We start from the raw sequence: 23,082 nt of genomic DNA, 5'->3' as shown, positions 1-23,082 counted from the left end.
TATGGTTTAGCTTAATTTTAATAGTGTTTGGTGAATTTTAGATGAACATAAGCAAACACCATTCTTGGTCTTCTAGGAAAGATTTCACTACATACAAATGGCTGAATAACCAATCACACCTCTGTTTTAGAAGCTTAAGTGAAACAGAACATAAAATACATACACAAGCAGTAAAGGTAAATTTTCTCAGAGACAAAAGGTTCCTGTAGAAGTAGACTGGTTGATTATTAATTTATCATTACAAGTCTAGGGCAACAATTTTTGAACCAAGGTACCTAAATAAGATACTTTATAGAATGCACCCGAAATCCTTGATTCTTGAGAGAATGAAATTTGTGGAAAATGTGGCTGCTTCAGATTACTGCTGTGGTCACACAATGGTCATTTTTGAATTTCCTGACAATCCTAAAATCTCTTGTCTCCTCCCCATCATTCATGTGATTCATAGAGAAGCAACAACTTTAAGATATAGGAACAAAGGCCTGGATACTTTTATTGCTTTACATGCCCCTTCTCTGGTGCACAGACATCCACATACTGTATATCTATCTTCCATCTTTGTTTAGGGATTCAAAGCACATAGATAGTGGTCTATCCACCTATATTTCTTCATGAATCCAGTGAGATAGGTTGGGCTGCAAATAACCAAATGAGCTTCTGCAACTGCAGATGGAGTAGAAATTGGATCTCTCTAGTGGCAGTCAAATACATTAGCCACTATATATTTGTTCTTGCCCACTCTGAAACACCCTACTCTGAAACCGAGTGTAGAGAGAAGAGTGATCACTCCTTCAGCCCTCAGAGATAAGGTAGACCTATTCTGCTCTAGCCGTCAGGAGGCCACATGATTTTTATTTTTAAACTGTCTCTGACTGCTTCCTACAACTCACTGGATCCAAAACTCATCTGAGGTGAGAATGTATAATGCACAACCAATTGCAATTGCAATGCATTACAATGCATTGTAGTCTCCTGGCTAATGTGAGTGAGGTTCAAGGTCCTAGTCATGATCTTTAAGTCCTTACATGGCATGGGTCCGGGTTACCTCGGGGACCACCTGCTGCTGGCGTCAACTTCCCTCCGCCCAGTACGTGCCCACAGAGAGGGCCTCCTCAGGGTGCCTCCGGTCAGGGAATGTCGACTGGTGGCCCCCAGGGGGAGGGCCTTCTCTGTGGGCGCTCCGGCATTATGGAACCAACTGCCGGTTGAGCTCCAGATGGCATCAGACCTCCGATCCTTCCGTCGCGGGTTGAAGACCCACTTATTTGAATTAGCTGGTCTGGCCTGATGGGGGAATATGGGTTTTTAAATTGATTTTTAGTATTTATTATTGTTGTTTTTAATCGGGCACTGGTTTAATTTCCTTTTAACTTTTGTATTGTTATTTATATATGCCCTGTGAACCGCCCTGAGTCCCTAGGGAGAAGGGCGGTATAGAAATCAAATAAAACTAAAACTAAACTAAACTAATGTAACAATGTCATACACTAATAATAATGTGGAAAATAAACAAAATAATGCAATAAAATTTTTAAAAGTATCATCACCATAATTATGCTGCAAGGAAAAGAGGGGACGGACATCATAGTCAAGAGATGACAGAGAACACCATCAGGATGCAGCAAAAGGAAGAAAAATGAAGAATTGGAGGATGAAAGGGCTATATATCTCCAGAATCCCAAGGAAAGATGCAGAATAAGGAGCAGGACACATGGCGCCCTCCTGGAAGCGGGCACCAGTTTTGGAGTGTCACAATTCATTGGGCAGCCATGAAGCCTGGGGATGCTGAGAGGTGGAGTGCCCTGCTCTCCTCACCCAGTAGGGACTGGGTGGGCACATAGGTGGGGGGAGTTGCTGCAGCATTCCTTTTCATGCACATGACCACGAGGCTCTTACAGTGGCCATGACTTTGAAACCCAGTTGTAAGTAGCTTTGGGGGGGCTTTGTTGTAACTTCAAGCAGTCACTAAGCAATTGATTCTAAGTCGAGGACTACCTATAGATTGATCTCAATGCTAATAAAATATTTCTGTCTAACATTAAAATGAGTTATACTCCTTATTTCAAACAAAAACTTTAAAAAAGTTATATTGGATCCAACATTAGATCGATGTTGGAAAAAATAGCAATGATATTTAAAAGTCCATGCAAAGGATTGAGTTAATTGTACTTTATTTTCTTATAGCATCAAAATCACACATTATACCCAAATCTTTCACAGGTTTTCACACTGATAAATGTCAGAGATACTTCCAGGAGTTCTTGTACACTTAAACAAATTTTTGAAAAGCTGTGTAATCTACATACATAGAAAAAAATGAATTCTTTAGAAGAATACATCAGATAACAGAATCATCTTCCTTCTTTATATTATTTATGTAGAGGGGAAAAAGCTATTATAGTCTTGCGCCCTATATAATTTGAAATATTTCCTACAAGTACCTCTTCTGAAGGCGATCTCTCCTACCCCTTTAAAAGATGACAATAACATTAAGCTAAAATAAAACTATGAGTAAAAATTAAATCATCAATTAAAAAGAAGGGGTGAATGTAACCAAATGCTGAGTAGTAGCGACCAGCCTCCATCAGCCTGATCTAATAAATGTTAGCCATGCAGACATGAAAGTGGGACACCTTATTACTAATTACCTATGGAGGCAAAGGTCTCCACATTTTAAAAAAATGATCACAGCATGCTGATGAGGGAGAGAAATCAATTGCAACTTTGCATGTGTAACAAGAATCAGTGGATGGTTTGAAACTATCACAGGTTGTTTCAAAAACAGAAAGTGCTATGCTTGGGCAGAACAACTTTGCTCTTTACTTTTTTATACAGAACAACGGAAGATTGTTCTGTGATTATTGAAGCAACAATGCTATGTGTTATCTTGAGGGATTTAGTTTTACAACAACAATAACAACAACAACAAAGCATCCATAGGGGGAAGAAAGAGAAAAGAAAAGAAGAAAAGTCTATGATTACTTCATTAATCCGCCTTTAGGGTTACTGCAGATCACTGCAGTTTTCATTGTAATATATCTAAATAGTCATATTTTTAAATAAATAATGTAATCAAGACAGTGATGACCTTTGAGGTGTCACTAATGACAACCTCCAACCAAAACAGCAAATGGTGTGGGATGCTGCAGTTCAGTGACATCAGGGAAATTAAAACATTTGCTACCCAATCATATCCAGGCCTAATGAGCTGTGAGGCCTACAGAGTTCAATGGGGCTTAATCCTAGTCAGCACGCATAAATTACATCCTTATTGTTTTTAATTGGCTACTTCAGGCAGGATACACATAATAATGTAATATTGTTACATTCCATATATGATATATATAAAAGCTAGGAAAAATAAAAAGCAAAACTTTAAAATCCATGCTAGTACAGAACCTATGCTTTTAATCTATGTAAACATGTAATGAAATGAAGAACACGTCTTTGATCCCAAGGTACCTGCATTACACTCCCACACAACTCGTTCTGCCCAGAGAGAGCAGTAAAAACATAAACGCTACCCCAGCAGTTCTTTTCCAAGAGCATCTGTTAATTCACTCCATTTATAAAATACATATTGACAAAGACAACTGTACTGGGACCAGGGAGATTTGATTTGGTGTGAGAAAGTCAATTCAATGTGATTTTGTTAAAGGGCTCCTGCAGGCAAATAAAAAGAGTTTAAGTAATAAAGTACATAAAGAGATGTTTTATGAAGCAATGCTTTCCAGTGGCAGCCATTCATTGTGCTGCTTTAAAAGGGGATATGGTTCAGAAAAAAAACATAAGATAATGTTTCCCGTGTTCTTCTGAGCTGAAACACTGAATGTTTCACGGAGGGTCAATGACAGAAGACCAGCCTAAGTTAGAAGCGAAGAGAAAGGAGAAATATTTTTCTTCTATCATTAATTTATTAAAAAGGTTATTTTTATATACATTATATATTGTACACCCACCACAATTTATTCTTTTAAGGTAAATGGTATTATGCAAAGCTCAAAACAAGAACAAGCAAAAGTAATTAAAGACAGATGAAAGAAAGAAAGAAAGAAAGAAAGAAAGAAAGAAAGAAAGAAAGAAAGAAAGAAAGAGAGGGAGGGAGGGAGGGAGGGAGGGAGGGAGGGAGGAAGGAAGGAAGGAAGGAAGGAAGGAAGGAAGGAAGGAAGGAAGGAAGGAAGGAAGGAAGGAAGGAAAAGAAACTCCATAATTTTCTATCCCTGTAAAGCATCCTTGCTTCCATCACTTCCATATTCAGCTTTATTCAGGCCTTTTGTTTGTTACACTTTTCACTTTTCTCTGTTTGAACCCACCAAATTCATCACATTCTAACTCATTCAGTCTTCCCCTTTCACCCTTTCTTCATGTGTTTGTTTTGCTGTTAGAGCTTTTAAAAGTGTTTGTATCCACTATTTATTGAAATGACTTGGAACTCAGATGATGGCATATATCAAATTTGCGGAAGATTATATGAAAGTGCATCTAAACCTCTATGTGAAGCTGTTGGGACCTGGTGGTGTTGGTGAAAATATGGGGGGAATGCAGGCAATCCAGGTAGCTGACAAAAACTTAATTCTTTTCCATAAAATGTGTTAATCTGAAAAGGTACAGCCAGGCTCTTCCTCATTTTTGGTTATTGTATGTAGACTAACAAAGCTGTCCTCCTACAGTGTCATTTAACACCAAAGTACATGGAAATTAATGATGTAGCATAAAAATCGCAGTTTAAAAACTTCACAAGCTTAGTTGGATAGATAAGAGAGGGAGGTAGGATATGGACAATGCACTGCATGATGCTACTTAGAGCAAAAGTATTTGGATATATTGCATTGAATTAGATATGCTGCTGACATAAGACTGTATTATGACACCTTCTTGTATTAACTCCTCTGTTCTGTTCTCTTCTGGAAAACAGTAATAATTTTTAAAAATATTACTGTTGTACATATATTCAAGTTTATGCAAATCTTAGTCTATATATGTCCTGGTTGTCCTTCAGTTATTGCCACTTAAAATATTTTTCTGCACCACTTGTGTTCAAATCTCTCTACATTTATTAATAAGACTGGAGATTCAGCTGGAGAACTTCTAAAAAAGCTGTCAATCTTTGATGAGTATACACAATCTCACATAGGAAAAAAAATCATCTTCCATGTTTTGATACAACACTCATGGAAGAAAATTGTTTGCATTCATCACAATGCAGCAGGCAGAGAAATTACAATGCTTGAATGTTAATACTATTAATTTTATCACACTCACCCCAACCCATCTCTGCGTGAGGATTCCTAAGTATATTTTCTGCTCTCCGTATACTGATAACATTACTATGCTTTGCCTGACTTGCAAGATGCAAATACATGTCTTATATTATTTCAAACTGGCCAAGTAACATTTTGAAAAATGCGTGCAGAGTGACATGCATAACTCTTTATAAAATAAAATGAACAATAAAAATGATAAGAACAATCGGAAGGAGTTAAAGAGGTATAATCTGTTGAGATACTTAACCACTTTTCTGCATTTTCCTCAATCTAATTTTGAAGGCCTTCAAGTTACACCACTTGGAAATAATACAGATTCCTTTGTATTGTTTTATAAAAGGACCATTAGACATAAGACACAAAGAATTAGTAACCTTCTCATTAACCTCTCAAAATGGAATACATTGCAAGCCAAGCTCTGAATACAACAAGAGTCTTCCTAGTTAATTGTTATTCTTATCAAAAAATGACCCACATTAACATTTTCCTTCTGGTAATCAGTGTCTCTTTTTCTTTGTGTGTGTTTGTATGAATACACACAGAAAGTGACCAGCACTGTTTTTGTTGGCCATACATGGAAGATGAAGAAGAAAATAAAAAAGAGTTTCTTTCCAGGAAACAAAAGTAACAAAAACACACAATAACCATTGCCTTGTGTTGGCAACTGCTTGCTCTATTTGTTGCTGTTCTTAAAGGCAATATGCTGGTGTCACTGAACTTCACTTGCCTTTGTAAACAACACTACGTTTTTTAACAGAAATAACTGGAGAGGTGTAGAAGTCTAGAACAATAACCATCTTCTTTTAGAACACCGAGTCAAAGCCTCTCCTCTAGTTCCTTGGGATATCATTTTTTTGGATGACATCATGGGAGACATTCTAATATTGTGATATATCAATGACTTCTGAAGGCATTGAATTTAGAATATGCTGCATAGCTTGGCACAAATTCAAAGTCCTTCTGAGCACACACAATGTGTGCCAAACCATGGGTAATGCAGTCAATTTAGCTCCTGACCTCACAATTGCATACAAAGAGATATATGCATTAAATATCCGGAAAAAGCTTTCCTTGGGCCACCAGACTTATTCTATATAAACATGTAGCTTATGGCTAACTTGCAGAAATAATAATAATAATAAATTTAATTAAAAGATGCTCAAAGCAAGCTTACATTTTCATTGATAAATATCCCAGCATTTTAGGCAACATGGTATTAGTAAGGGCCAAAAGGCTGTGGATAGTTTCCTTGGCTCCATACATCCCTGACTTTAATTAAAAAATAATTAACCTTTTAAAGGGCACTTTGATTTTGATGAATATCTTTGGATCCAAAGAGGCTCTCACTGGCATTTGAGGGAATTAAAAACAATAGCCAGTGTTTTCTTTGGAACTACTGTATGTGCATCTGTCTCTCAACACAGCCAAGATAAACTGGGATGGCAACAAGTATCCTGAGGAGCAAGAACCAAGGGTGGAACAATTTCCCCCCAGTTTGCCTTCTGGCAAATAGGTGACCTGTGACTGGCAATGGGCCTCCTGGCAGGCATATTACGACTAGGCAAACCATACAGCTATTTTTGTTTGAACACTCAGAATGTGCTCTTTAAAAATGAATTGGCTCCATTAGTCCCCAAGGATTTTTGACTTGTCATCTGAACAGTCACAATGCATTTTTAATTAGAAATAACACAATAGCAGAATAACAAAGTTGGAAGGGACCTTGGAGGTCTTCTAGTCCAGCCTCCTGGTCAAGCAGCAGAACCTATACCATTTCAGACAAATAATTATACAATCTTGCCTTAAAAACTTCCAGTGTTGGAGCATTCACAACTTCTGGAGGCAGTTAATTAATTGTTATGTCAGGAAATTTCTCCTTAGTTCTAGGTTGCTTCTCTCCTTGATTATTTTCCATCCATTGCTTGCCTTCAGGTGCTTTGGAGAATAGCTTGACTCCCTCTTCTTTGTGACAACCCCTAAGATATTGAAACACTGCTATCCTGTCACCCTAGTCCTCCTCTTCATTAAACTAGACATTCCCAATTCCTGCAACCGTTCTTTATAAGCTTTATGAAGCAATGTAATATATTTGTAATAATCAAAATAGGTGGCAGTACCTAGCCAACCTGACTGACCTGAAAAACAAGGCAGGTATGGATAGGATATGGCTAGGTAAGCCAAGAGTTATAGATTAGACTGGAAAAAATATTCAGTCAAGGGCAATTATTTCCATGTCTGTGTGATTAGTAGCTTCCTAATATAGTTTTATATTTCTAGGACTGGATAAACTGGACCAGCTCATTTTCTTTAACATGGGAAAACTGCATGTTCTTTGCTAATCCCATTTCACTAGCAGGTCAGGTCTACTGTCTAGCATTAAGTCACCTATTGTTTACATAGCAAAGTACTTGGCTCAGTATGGATTCCAAATTCAGTCCAATGGGCTGCCCATTCTCATACTCTCAGGTCTTCTCACATATTCAATGGTGGTAAAATTATTTAGATAACAAATATAGATAAACAGTAGGATTTTTGGTTAATTAATTTAACACTGGAATAGTGGAATGCTTTCTTAGCAGATTTCCATTTCTCATTCTGAAAGTGAATAGAAAGCCCATTAATTCATGCTTGAAGTCAAACCTATATTTGTTATTAAAGGCTGCTATATAACTATATAAAAATATCTATGAAATTCTCCTTACCTATGAATATCCGTGTAGAATAGTCACCACAACATTGATACTCTGGTTCCACTGTGCACCTTTGACCTCCACAACAAGCACTTGATGCATTCAGAAGAAATGAAAGATACTTGTCCTCACAGCATTGGAAATTTGGAGTATTGTACTGATTCCCATTGCAACATATCTAAATATAGATATAGGTTAAAGCATAAAGCAATTCCCAATGGAACAATATCAACAGCACATACATATAACCACAAATCCATTAAAACTGAACTCTTATTCAGCACTCATGATATTATGTATTTTGGATAAGAAAACAGCCAAGCTCAGAGAGCATCAAGGACCCCTGAATTCTTATTGTTTAGCAGAAATCTAACAAGGAAACTGATCAAGCTATCAATAAAATATACAGATAATTTACCTAGCTATAAAATCAAATTGAATTTATCAAAATTTACAATAAACTTTGGGTAAAGCACTATGAATAAACTTATGGCTAAGAAGCATAATCTCACAAATACATCAATGATAAGTTTAAATCTGCGGGTTTGCTGCCTATTTAAGGCAGATTGTTTTCCAAAATTCAGCAGTAAATGTGATTATTTTTTTATAGTCACAAACAGCAGTAACTATACAAGCCCAAGTTTTATAGAACAGGAAAAAGAAAGAAAAAAAAAACTGGCTGATTGAAATGCCAAGGAGAGACAACAGTTCTCTTGTTTAACTCCTGAATGTGACTTGCCAGGGGGATCGTGTGGAGGTAGAGACACGCAAGGCTATTTGTAGGTTGGAAGATGTTACAATCTGAAAGGCAGTTTGGTCAGATATATATCTGAGAATGCTCTGCCATTTCACTAGGAAATATATGATAATCTATCATATATCTATGCATTGTTAAAAGAATTGGGTCTTGAGCAGATTTTTATAAATATGAAACTTTTCCCAGCCGAGTTTAAGCTTCGATGCAATGGCAAAACCCTTACACTATCCTTCCCATTCTTTATAGATCAAAAATGAGGCATCTGAACAATCTATACATCAAAAAGGTAAGGTCCCCCCCTAGTATATTCACTCTTATGGCTTCTTATAATAATATGATTTATTTTCCTCATGTGGCTTATGTAACTTTTTGACCATAATTCTTTAGACAATGTTATTTTAAATCTGTAGTATAAAATAAAGCAATTTTAAAAGAAAACCTAACAGTGACAAGAAAATGATTGTTATGAAGACTGGGGACCCCCCAGAAGATATTTATAAAAGATTGCAGTAAAAAGGAGACTTCTCTAAAGAGAACACTTTCCACAAATGTGAAATCACATTTGTAAGTTGCTAATTAGTTGTCTACTAGTTTTGGCTGAGCCAGAAGTATACACAGTATTTAGAAATATTTATTAATGAATTTTGATTAATTTTCTTCATCTTGTATATTTCTAAATGTTCTTGATTTTGTTAATTTCATAAAAATATTATAACTACAGTTAGTTTTACAGGTAGTCCTCATTTAGGAATTGCCTTGCTTAGTGACTGTTTGCAGTTATGATGGTGATATAAAGGAACTTTATGACAAATCCTTGCATTTACAACCTTCACAGACCTGTAAAGCAAAGGAAAGTAAAATCCTAAATTCAGATTTTTTTTCAGCTAACATTCTATGGCAGTGATAGCAAACCTTTTAGAGACTGAGTGCCCAAAAACCACCCTGTCCCATCCTGCCCCCCTGCCCCCCCGCCACCCACTTGCGGAGCCACCCACGACGCGTCGCAGCAGATCACCCAGGCGGCCCAGCAGTGCCATGGTGGCCACGTCTTCCGCCCATGCCCCACAGCATCATCTGCATGCGACGGGGTGTGAGGGCGGAGTCTTGTCCCTGCTGCCCGGCTGCCATGTCCTTGGCTGTGCTGCTCCGCATGGGCTGTGCCCGGGGGTGACTCTCCTCTGGGGGCGCTGCTGGTGAGGAGAGTGCCGTGGGGGGAGGCAGAGTTGGGGTGACAGCACGTGTGCCCACAGAGAGGGCTCTGAGTGCCACCTCTGGCATGCGTGCCATAGGTTCACCATCACTGTTCTATGGAACCATTTTTCCTAACTTGCTAAAAAAAATTGGCAAGCTACTAAAAACACTATGGCCATTGGCATTTTGCTTTTTATTAGGCTACTGGATATTTTTTAAGTAAGTTGTGGTCTATAAATTGGGAAGAGGCTACATCTCTAAATCTATCTTCAGATGCAGCTGTTAATTAGCCTTACTGAGATATGTTTCTTTCAGCTTTGGAGGACCACTTTGGTCCCTACAAAGCAGATATAGCTTAGATGGTCCAGCAAGTTGATATACTTAAATCATCAGAATTCGTTAAGATGTAGATAATCTGGCAAAGAGAGGAAGCACCTTTGCTGCACTCCCAACATAGACTTCTGAATAATTGTCTGATGTATTAGAGAAGGAAGACCAAGAACTAGTTTTGTAACAGAAAAGAAAAAGATAGTGTGATTCTCTCTTCAGTTTTATTACTTTTTCTCCCAGAGAACTTCACAGAACAAATTCTCAACTACAGTCTTCTGTATCTCTACCTCACATAATAGGCATCAGCTCATAAGTTTAATTAAACTCTATGGTAGGATAAAATATTTATCTAAACACTGACAGATGAGAGTGCAACATTATTAGTGGAAAGCTACTACCCAGTTCATAGACAAGCTTGTTAGGTTTCTGTTATTCCTTTAGTCACTAATGCTATTCATGTGATTAGTCCCACTGAGTTCTTCTGAGCGTATCAGTAATACTGTGACATTCATTTTTCTTGCTGCAATTACTTTTAAACAAGTGAGAAGCTAAAAATTGGATTGAACGGAAGATAAAGAAAATTATAGAAATTTACACTAGTTATGCAGCCAACCTTTTAAAGTGGTTAGTCATTAAATGAGAACAATTCATATATTTTATTGCTATACATGGGTACCAAAATAACGTTTAATAAATAAAGTAAAAGGCAAAAGTATTTCTTTAAAAATAAAAGTTAGATGGACTTAAAATATATCAGATTTGCTAATTTTGATAAATTGTAATTCAGAACCATGTCTTAACATTTGGGAACTTCTCTATTCTGTACAAAGACAGTAATTTCCTACATTCATTCTAACATGGAGGTATTTTCCAGGGGGAGTGGGTGTGCAAGAGGGAAAACAATAAAACCACCACTGCATTGCCACAGTGCAAGCTTTGTCCTTATGCATGTGTATCTCATCCAAAGAGGTGGGTGGCTTTAAGAAATTATTTCCCCTGGCTGATGAAAGTGACTAATTTCTTAGGTTGATTGGCAGAAATGATCCAGTGTATTTCCAGTTTTATGCATACAGACAAAAGGAAACTTTCCATGCTCAGAAAATATAACCTGAATCCACACCACAGCTTTTGAATACTTTTGAATGCAGACTGCATTTGCAGCTTTTCAGTTATCCTGAATCTGTTTTGCAACTCGAATGGTTAAATTAGACACAAAACATACTTCTCCAATGTAATTTGGGAATAGTTTTGCCAGACCTCCTATGACACCGATAAATTGCAGAGGAGCAAAGAAACCTTTCAAATTGCAGAACTGATTTTTGTCTTAGCCACTGTTAGTAACAAAAATAGCAGGAAAACATGACTTTGCAGTATAAAAGGGTTTCAAAACCCCTGTGACATTAGGGTGTTATTGCCATAACAGGCATATTGGCTGCAAAATCCAGATGACCAGTAGATGGCAGCAAAGAGATACAGAAAACATTTTATTGTCATTTAGTGGTCACCTGGATTTATTTTTTTTACAGCCTAGTTATGGCTATTGCCGTCCTATATCATGTATATTTGTATGCCATGTCTCCATATGCTTTGTGACTATAATGTAATCCACACAGTCAACTATTTTTCTGTTGGCCAACTGATCAGCCGGTTAGTGTAGAATGCTTGGCTGGTTTTCCTATTTTCTGCCAGCCATCCTACTTACAATCACTGCTTTCTCATTTAGTATTAGAAGGCAAATTGAAACAGTATTACTTTTAGATTTGTGTATGTATTTTAACAATGTTTATTTGTTTTGCACAGTTTGCATTTTTTTGTATTGAAAGGTGCCTTGATTCTCTGAATGGAAATATAGGATTATTATTTCTATTATGAGGAGGAACAAGAGAAGGAGCATCAGCAGCAGTTAATAGTGTTGCTATTCAGTGGTGAGAAATCGGTGTTCAGGAAAGCACCAAGGCTTCAATTTATACTGCTCTTTGAACAATTATCTTAAATGTCAAAAGTGCTTTAAATTTTCAAATCCTTCTGAGCTATCTCCTTCCCAGTAAAACCTCTTGTCACCAACTCAATGATTTTTTTCTGAGGCAAGATTCCACCGATATCATTTGCCCATTATGTACCTCTTAAAGAGCTTACAATTTACTTATACCGAGCATACCCTTGAAACTACGTGATCTAGCCAGGCTCCCATTAGTATCTTTGAACTGTTATGTAGCTCCCCAACATCCTTTGCAACAGGCTGTAAATTACAAAATAGCATTTTTGGCAGCATTTTAGTACAGCTACTATTTGTATTGGTCTGAAGCCCAGAGGATATGCATTATCACCCCATAAAACAAAATGTATTTAAGAACTATGAGGATTATGTCATATTCCCCCCAAAAGCCAACTACTGAAATCAGTAATGATCATCATTATCTCATCCTCTTATATTTAAGTGTATACCAGCCAGCCAGGGTTCTTATTAGGCCAGTATTATCTCATCATCTTTTATTTAAGGATGGCAATTTAGGATGGTGTAATCAGACATATATATCTGCTTTCCTAAGCCATCCAATTAAAAACACTGCTTTTTCCTAATTATTTTCCATGTTCTCATCAGCATCAGTATAGTTTGTGTAATTTGATTTCAAAATAAGACAGAATAAGAGGAAAAAAAGTTTCCCTTAGGCTGAGTCTACAAATGAAAAAGTTTGTGATGATTCTGCAAAACATTTTGTAGCATCTGATTCTAATCGGACCATGATTGCCTATTAGTTAAAATGGTTGATAGTAGTTTGTAAGAGAATTAGAATCAAATTAATTCTGTCCTACAGTCTGCCTTTCAGATCCTCTGAAGTTTTTTTATATTACACCTTATTCTTAGGATACAGTGGCTGGTCTTAGGATACAGGGACCAGTCCTCCAGGGGCTGGTCTAATCAGGAACACGGTTTGCTCTCTATATTGTGCTGTTTTTCAACTTTATTTTATTATGAGAGGTGGCAGAGGATTCTACTAGGCAGAAGAATTGAATACAAATAATTGTATCATAATCTCTCTTAATTTGAAGTTTCCTGATCTGCTTAAGTTTACTAATGTGGAAAAATAAAATAGGAGAAGTTCCATTCTGATAGCTTCTTTTGAGATTTATATCTTGGTCACCCCATAATTAAATTAACACAAAGAATTTCAGCAACATCCTCTACATTTTTGGGAAAACATCTTCTTGGAGCATCCTCTTTCATCAAACTGAATGAGAAACAGTAGGAAAAAAGGTGGAGAATTGATATTTATTTATTTAAGAAAATTTATATGGCCACTGAACTCACTCTCAGTGACTCTGGGCAGCTTACAAATATAAAAACCCAATAAAATAAATAATAGGTTATAAATTGAAATAATAGGAGTCAACAGAAACAACAGATGCTTTGGGCAAAGATCAATGGCACAATGGAAGAAAAAATTTCTAGTTAATGGTGATACATTGGGAAGGGTTAATATCAAGAGAGGAAGCTTTCAAGGAGTCTTACTGTCACCACTACTGTTTGTCATTGTATTGGTTCTTATGTTAACAATATTGAACTAGTTAGACCACAGATATCAACATCAAAAACCAAGAACAAAGAACAAAGGCATACAAAGCTAGAATTGAGAAGACAGCTACAGACAGCAAATGCCACCTCCTCAAAGAAGCAGTGGACTACATAGTTAGCTACTGCAAGAAGATCGCACAAGACTGACTAGGGACAATGGCATGACAAAGTAACAACAATGATGACTGGAATATCTGCAAGAAACACTATTTGCAAGCAAAAATGCTGGGGCTACAAAATGGACAAAGTAATAAAAAATGAAGAAATGAAATTGCTCTGGAACTTTAGAATTCAAACAGATAAACATCTGCCATTTAACACCCCAGACTTAACAGACTTGTTGATAAGAAAGATAAAAAAACCCTCAAAACACCTAAATCCTGTTGATGTTTTGCAAGTCCTTAAGGACTTAGCTATTTGTCTGGTGCTAAGATTCTGAGTATGATCCATTCCTTGGTTATTTTAGCAATTATGATGCATGATTTATTTTTTGGCAGTAGTTTTTAATGTTTATATTATTATAATTGTTTTATTTTTAAAATTTTGTTCATGACTCAGAATCACTGATTAAAATGGGCAGCCATATAAATTGAATACATAAAATTCAGCTTTTTAAAAGTTACTGTTATGTTTCATTTGCAAAGGAAAACAATGAACAACCCAAGGAGCGATTAATATGATTTCTTGAAATAAAAAACAATATGGAGGCCCTTGGCCCATAATAGGAAATCCACGGCTATAGTAACTCTATTTAACATCCCAGTTCTGCTAAAATAAAATCCAATGAAGAATAATGTATACAGAAGAATGCTTTGCAGAAATCCTTTCAATGAAAAGTACTTGTAACCAGTGTACAGATTCTTAGCAGAAGTATGTGAAGACAATATAGAGTCTATATATGTAGTATATATTCAGCATAGTGTTATTATAATAGTAAAGACAAGAAAATAAGCAGAAATGTGTCTTATTACAAGATGATTAGATTGTTCATCATGTCCACTGAATTTGGAAACCTTCTTCCAGGTAATTGACTTTGGGGATCGTATTTCCCTCAGTATACGGTTGGCTGGGTGGGTTGTGAAAAGCAAGATGGTAGAATGAGGCCTTGATTTATTGGACTAATAAGGAGGAAGGGATATATATTAAAACTCAATTATCATTAAATGACAAACAGGATTTTCAAGCCTAAAAACATACTTGTATATTAGAAAATCTACCTTAGTGACAGTTTAAGATAGTTTTAGAGATTACAGAACAAAGTAAATATATTGTACAACTTATTTGGTACCTAAGTTGTACAATATATTTTACTTTGTTCTGTAATCTTAAAGAGAAATAAATATACATCATAAACAAATATTCATTTTAAGGGGAAATGGCAAACACTGCCTGGACTGATCCATTACCCCACAGACTTTGTGGTTAAGGTTATGTTGGCTAGCGTAATTTATATTTTCGTTTGAATCACTGAGCTAATTCACTTTCCTAATTGATGCTTTGTCTGACAACAAATCTTATGCATACACACTGTCACTACATGTGTGATGCTACTGCTGACAAATAGGAACATTATTTTATTATATTAAATCTTACCTTCAGACTAAGTTTTTTACCTCATTTGTCAATTAAAATGTATAGGCTTGTACTGTTTTGACTGCAGTATTGATCCAATTCTTAACTTGCAACTAACATAAACATTAATCTGCAAATGACCACAAGTTTAAAATATTTCTGTCAAATCATGATAGACCTCATTCAGAGTTACTCATCATTACCACATAAACAACCATCCACTTATAGATAAAACTAAATGGATTTGCTGTAAAAGAGCAACAAATCAGTCAATCAACCAAGTACCCCAAAAGGATTTTAACCATCCCAATAAATTAATATCTTCCATCTGGATTATGATAAATGATAAAAAAGACTAAAATACACTAGAGAATAGTCCCTAATTACAGGTGAAACTCAAAAAATTAGAATATTGTGCAAAAGTTCATTTATTTCAGTAATGCAACTTAAAAGGGGGAACTAATATATGAGATAGACTCATTACATGCAAAGCAAGATAATTCAAGCTGTGATTTGTCATAATTGTGATGATTATGGCTTACAGCTCATGAAAACCCCAAATCCACAATCTCAGAAAATTAGAATATTACATGCAATCAATAAAACAAGGAGTGTACATAGAACAATATCGGACCTCTGAAAAGTATAAGCATGTATATGTACTCAGTACTTGGTTTGGGCCCCTTTTGCAGCAATTACTGCCTCAATGCGGCATGGCTTTGATACAGCACTTTGGGAACATCCAACTTCTTTTGCAATTACCTTTTGAGGCTTCCCCTCCTTATGGAGGGTATCAATGATGGTTTTCTGCACAACTGTCAGGTCAGCAGTCTTCCCCATGATTGTGATTCCTACTGAACCAGACTGAGAGACCATTTAAAGGCTCAGGAACCCTTTGCAGGTGTTATGGCTTAATTAGCTGATTAGAGTGGGTCACTTTGAGCCTAGAATATTGCACCTTTTCACAATATTCTAATTTTCTGAGATTGTGGATTTGGGGTTTTCATGAGCTGTAAGCCATAATCATCACAATTATGACAAATCACGGCTTGAACTATCTTGCTTTGCATGTAATGAGTCTATCTCATATATTAGCTTCCCCTTTTAAGTTGCATTACTGAAATAAATGAACATTTGCACGATATTCTAATTTTTTGAATTTCACCTGTATCTTTTATTCATTTTTACAGTAGCGCAACAAAGGTCACAAAATATTTTTGGAAATGGATCTCTATAATGTGGTCAGGTACCATTGGGAAAGTGTTATGCTATGCTAAAAATAAAAATCAATAGTGGGTTTGTTCCCATTCAGCAGGGCGGACGTTTATGATACATGCTGGCTTCATGGTAGAATTCAGGATTCTAACAATGCCACCATGCAGGTTATTATTTACTAAAACAATATGATCTCATAGCAACAGCATGAAATACCACACTACAGAAATTGATATAATGGTGCATTTATGCTCTGCTTAACTGTTCCCAATAGATCAGACCCCTGTGACACGAATCCTAAAGATAATAGTTCACTTTTCAGCCATTGTCCATTATCCAGAACCTACCTGTTCCTTCTTTCCACAAATTTCACCTTGACAGTTTCACTTTTCCAATAAACCCTAATTTGATGGCAGCTTTCTCCCCTGTGCATTCTTTTAGCCAGCTTCTGCTAACTGAACAGTACTATGATATTTTAAACACCAAGTTTTTGCCATCATGTAAGTCTCACATCAATGGCACCATCTCCTTAAAGGGTTGTAATGCTATATCCAGTTCCAAAATGATCACAAAAAATTAAAACAATTAATAGCTCAAGCAGACATAATTCTTCTACAATTTTTGAAACCTGTGGTCTCTGGACCTCCTCATAGTTGGGACATTGTTTCTTTGGACTTTTCTTTTACCAATCAACTACATGTCAAGGGACTAGGTCCAATTTTGATAGTATCTGGCCTCCTTTCTAAGACTGTTCATTTCTTTCCCTGCCATAGATTTCCAATTGTTACTGAAACTCCATCCTGTTTATTCCACAAATTTCCCTAAAACCCCTAGGAACATTAGCTTCCTCAATCATTTTACTTCTGAAAGAGGCATACGATTCATAGACCATTTTTGACAGATCTATTTCCACTACTGGATGATAAATTGCCTTTGCCCTTTGGCCATTACCCACAGTCAGAGAAACAGAAAGAACAAATGCTACCTTAGAACAATGCATTCATTACTATGTAAACTATCAGCAAGACAATTAGCTTGATTTTTTTGTTACCTTTGGTTGATGACTCTACTCATATATTGTCATTTCAGGCTACCTGTTGTTACTCTTGAACCTGCTGCCAAACACACTTCCTGTTTGTTCCAGGAACTACAAGCCATTCGGATGGCTCTCACAGGTCATCTGAATCAATCAAGACATCCTTCTAGTGCTCTGCTAACCATCATTGTCAGGAAACTCCTCACATTAATCAATGAAGACTACATTGGAATTTTGCTAGATATTTCTCCTTCATACAAATGATAAAAAATATTACATGCTAAGGTTATATAACCATTACCTGCACTTGCACAGGTCAATCCTGTCCCCCCCTAGTTTGCAGCTTCAAGTAATGCTTAAAATATCTCATGTATTTAATGTTACCATCCTGGTTCTGGATGACCCCTTTTCACACCTCTATATTCCTAAAACTCCCATTTTTTGAGAGGGGAGGAAGAATTTTAGGTAAGTTGGAATACCAGAACAGAAGGGACAGAGTGGAATAATTAATTCTTTGGAAAAATAAACCAGACATGGAGGGATCAGGGGAAGCAACAGGTAAAGAATCAATTTTCCAGTTTCTTCAACAGTTGTATTTACAGTATCCTCACAAGCTCAACCCCTTCATGGATTACTGCCTTGTCGTGGCGAAGGGGCTTGCGTAATTCAATGAAGCTATGAGCTATGCCGTGCAGGGCCACCCAAGACGGACAGGTCATAGCCGAGAGTTCTGACAAAACGTGATCCACTTGAGAAGGAAATGGCAACCCACTCCAGTATCTTTGCCATGAAAACCCTATGGACAGTACCAAAAGGCAAAACGATATGACGCTGGAAGATGAGCCCCTCAGGTCAGAAGGCGTCCAATATGCTACTGGGGAAGAGCAGAGGGCTAGTACTAGTAGCGCCAGAAAGAATGAAGCGACTGGGCCAAAGCCGAAAGGACGCTCAGCTGTGGATGTGTCTGGTGGTGAAAGGAAAGTCCGATGCTGTAAAGATTTTTTCTCCATAGGAACCTGGAATGTAAGATCCATGAATCAAGGAAAGCTGGACGTGGTCAAACAAGAAATGACAAGACTGAACATCGACATCTTAGGTATCAGCGAACTAAAATGGACAGGAATGGGTGAATTTAATTCAGATGACCATCAGGTATACTACTGCGGGCAAGAATCCCTCAGAAGAAATGGAGTAGCCTTCATAGTCAATAAAAGAGTAGGAAAAGCAATACTGGGATACAATCCTCAAAATGACAGAATGATCTCAGTTCGAATCCAAGGCAAACCATTCAATATCACAGTAGTCCAAGTCTATGCCCCAACCACCAGTGCTGAAGAGGATGAAATTGACCGGTTCTATGAAGCCCTACAGCACCTTATAGAACTAACACCAAAAAATGATGTCCTTATCATCATGGGGGATTGGAATGCTAAAGTAGGAAGCCAAAAGATAACTGGAATAACAGGCAAGTTTGGCCTTGGAGTACAAAATGAAGCAGGGCACAGGCTGATAGAATTTTGTCAAGAGAATACGATGGTCATAGCAAACACTCTTTTCCAACAACCCAAGAGACGGCTCTACACATGGACATCACCAGACGGTCAACACAGAAATCAGATTGACTATATGCTCTGCAGCCAAAGATGGAGAAGCTCTATACAGTCAGTAAAAACAAGACCAGGAGCTGACTGTGGCTCAGACCATGAGCTTCTCCTTGCAAAGTTTAAGCTTAAACTGAAGAAAGTAGGGAAAAGCACTAGGCCACTCAGGTATGAATTAAATCATATCCCTGTTGAATATACAGTAGAGGTGACAAATAGATTTAAGGAATTAGATCTGATAGACAGAGTGCCTGAAGAACTATGGACAGAGGTTCGCGACATTGTACAACAGGTAGCAACCAAAACCATCCCAAAGAAAAAGAAATGCAAGAAAGCAAAATGGCTGTCTGAGGAAGCTTTGCAAATAGCTAAGGAAAGGAGGGAAGCGAAAGGCAAGGGAGAAAAACATACATATGCCCAATTGAATGCAGAATTCCAGAGAATAGCTAGAAGAGATAAGAATGCCTTCTTAAATGAACAGTGCAAAGAAATAGAAGAAAACAATAGAATAGGGAGGACCAGAGATCTTTTCAAGAAAATTGGAGAGATGAAGGGAACGTTTAATGCAAAAATGGGCATGATAAAGGACCAAAATGGCAGGGACCTAACAGAGGCAGAAGAGATTAAGAAGAGGTGGCAAAATTACACAGAAGAACTATACAAGAATGAGCTTAATGTCCCTGATAATCACAATGAGGTGGTCACTGACCTCGAGCCAGACATCCTAGAATGTGAAGTGAAGTGGGCCTTAGAAAAGCTGAGCAACAACAAAGCTAGTGGAGGTGACAGTATTCCAGCTGAGCTATTCAAAATCTTAAAAGACAGTGCAGTAAAAGTGCTACACTCAATTTGCCAGCAAATTTGGAAAACTCAACAGTGGCCACAGGATTGGAAAAGATCAGTTTACATTCCAATTCCAAAGAAAGGCAGTGCCAAAGAATGTTCAAACTATCGCACCATTGCACTCATTTCTCATGCTAGTAAAGTCATGCTTAAAATCCTACAAGCTAGACTTCAGCAGTATGTGGATCGAGAACTACCAGAAGTACAGGCAGGATTTCGAAGAGGCAGAGGAACTAGAGATCAAATTGCCAACATACGCTGGATCATGGAGAAAGCTAGGGAGTTCCAGAAAAAACATCTACTTCTGCTTCATTGACTATGCTAAAGCCTTTGATTGTGTGGATCATAACAAACTGTGGCAAGTTCTTAAAGAGATGGGAGTACCAGACCATCTTATTTGTCTCTTGAGAAACCTATATGCGGGTCAAGAAGCAACAGTGAGAACTGGACATGGAACCACTGATTGGTTCAAAATTGGGAAAGGAGTCCGGCAAGGCTGTATACTGTCGCCCTGCCTATTTAACTTATATGCAGAGCACATCATGAGAAAGGCAGGGCTAGATGAATCAAAAGTTGGAATTAAGATTGGCGGAAGAAATATCAACAACCTAAGATACGCAGATGATACCACTCTAATGGCAGAAAGTGAAGAAGAACTAAAGAGCCTCTTGTTGCGGGTGAAGAAGGAGAGTGCAAAAGTTGGGTTGAAACTTAACATTAAGAAAACCAAGATCATGGCATCTGGCCCTCTCAATTCCTGGCAAATAGATGGGGAAGAAGTGATAGATTTTATTTTCCTGGGCTCCAAGATCACTGCAGATGGGGACTGTAGCCAAGAAATTAAAAGACGCTTGCTCCTGGGGAGGAAAGCCATGGCAAATCTAGACAGCACACTAAAAAGCAGAGACATCACCCTGTCAACAAAAGTGCGTATAGTCAAGGCTATGGTCTTCCCAGTTGCAATGTATGGCAGTGAAAGTTGGACCATAAAAAAGGCTGAGCGCCAAAGAATTGAGGCCTTTGAACTATGGTGCTGGAGAAGACTCCTGCGAGTCCCTTGGACTGCAAGGCGATCAAACCGGTCAGTCCTAGAGGAGATCAATCCTGACTGCTCTTTAGAAGGCCAGATCCTGAAGCTAAAACTCAAATAATTTGGCCACCTAATGAGAAGGAAGGACTCACTGGAGAAGAGCCTAATGCTGGGAAAGATCGAGGGCAATAGAAGAAGGGGACGACAGAGAATGAGGTGGCTGGATGGAGTCACTGAAGCAGTAGGCGTGAGCTTAAATGGACTCCAGAAGATGGTAGAGGACAGGAAGGCCTGGAGGAATGTTGTCCATAGGGTCGCGATGGGTCGGACACGACTTTGCAGCTAACAACAACAACACAAGCTCAAAGCACCTGACTGGTCACACAGTCTGGATTCAGTATTTGTCCAGAATTCTGTCTCTGAGGGAGAGAGAGAGAGAGAAACTGGCTGGTGAAGAGGAAATAAATGTTGAAATATGATTGAGAAAGACACATAAACTACCCTGGCTGAATCTGAGAAGGAGGATTCTTGAATGGGGTGAACTCTTGGTGAAGATACAGTATAGAAGAGATACTAACTGCCTCATATTGCTGTCTAGTGCTCGGATAGGGAGGCAGAACACCTAAAAGAGGAGAAACCCTTATGACTTTAGTCAAAGCAGAAAATGAAAATGTATTCCCTGTTTTGAGATTTCCAGATACAAGGAGGAGGAGATAGAGAAAAAAAGTTTGAAGAAGGGAGATCTTCCTTCAATCTTCAGTAGAAACTGACAGAAAGGAACAATGCCCTCCACTGTCACACAACAGGAAGAGATGGATATCTGGTAGCTGCAGTGGGGATGGAGATAGATAAACTAGAGAAGGATAAAGATTGAAGCTGGGGAGATGTAAACCAGCACTCCACAGGTCAGACAGAAGTGTTCTAAGCAAAAGCTGGGGGGAAAATGGTTAAAATCTTGTTGATGTGAAAGGGAAGGAGAAAAAAAAATGCTTACAATTTAAACCCCAGAACTTACTTACATGTAGTGCTTGATTTGTGTGTTCTGTAATGGGCAGATCATCCTTATTACATGATACTTTTCTTGTCTCCAATAAAGCAACTCACCTGGTAGTGCTAAGACTGTGAAGCTTCTACTGTTATTTACCTCTTGAGTATGAGATTGGGTCAGTAGTGGGATCCAGCTGGTTCATACCGGTTCGGCAGAACCAATACCAATTTTTTTGTTGAGTTCAGCAAACCGGTTATAATAAATCTGTGTTTTCTGGAACACATCTGGTTTTCATTCAACTTCCTTCCAGGTGGGGAAAAAAAACCCTCTCCAAAAGTCCAAGAGAGGAGCAATGAAAACCAAATGGAGAAATGGCGCCTTTGATCACGTCACTCAGGGGAAAACTAGGTGGTGCTTCTCAGAGTTAATTTCAGGACACTTCATCTCTCTAGTTTTGATAGATCATTTTTAATACTTAAAATGGTCATTAGGACAGAGAACCAGTTGTTACCTTTTTGACTGTGGAGGCATTTTTAGTTCAGCTTTGGGAAATATGTTATGCAGAAGCTTATATAGCAGTGGACGATCCTTTAAATATCCTTGTTATACAGGTAGTTCTCAACTTACGAGCACAATTGAGCCCAAAATTTATGTTGCTAAGTGAAACATTTGCTAAGTGAGTTTTGCCCCATTTTACAATTTTTCTTGCCATAGTTCTGCAGAATCATTGCAGTCACTAAATTAAGTAACATGGTCATGAAATGAAACTGGTTTCCCCATTGACTTGGCTTGTCAGAAGAAGCTCACATGACCCTGGGACATTGCAGTCATCATAAATATGAACCAGTTGCCAAGCATCTGAATTTTGATCACATGACCTTGGGGATGCTGTGATGGTTGTTAAGTGTGCAAAATGGTCATAAGTCACTTTTTTCAGTGCCGTTATAACTTTGAATGGTCACTAAATGAACTGTTGTAAGTCGAGGACTAC

At 37.7% G+C, this 23,082-nt stretch overlaps 1 protein-coding gene across 1 annotated transcript in view; it reads right to left on the bottom strand.

The window, feature by feature from the left end:
- The window catches only part of USH2A (usherin), a gene marked incomplete at both ends in the record, with an annotated part of 493,855 nt that overhangs the window by 111,508 nt on the left and 359,265 nt on the right, over positions 1 to 23,082 (bottom strand). Inside the window, one exon of the mRNA XM_081312822.1 lies at positions 7,967 to 8,132. Coding sequence (XP_081168948.1) covers positions 7,967 to 8,132 — 166 coding nt within the window. The remainder of the gene's footprint in view (positions 1 to 7,966; positions 8,133 to 23,082) is intronic.

Source organism: Vipera berus, assembly GCF_964194415.1.
Source record: "Vipera berus genome assembly, chromosome: 1".
NCBI lineage: Eukaryota > Metazoa > Chordata > Lepidosauria > Squamata > Viperidae > Vipera > Vipera berus.
The sequence above is the reverse complement of the archived record's forward strand: the minus strand, read 5'-3'. Positions and strand labels throughout refer to the sequence as shown.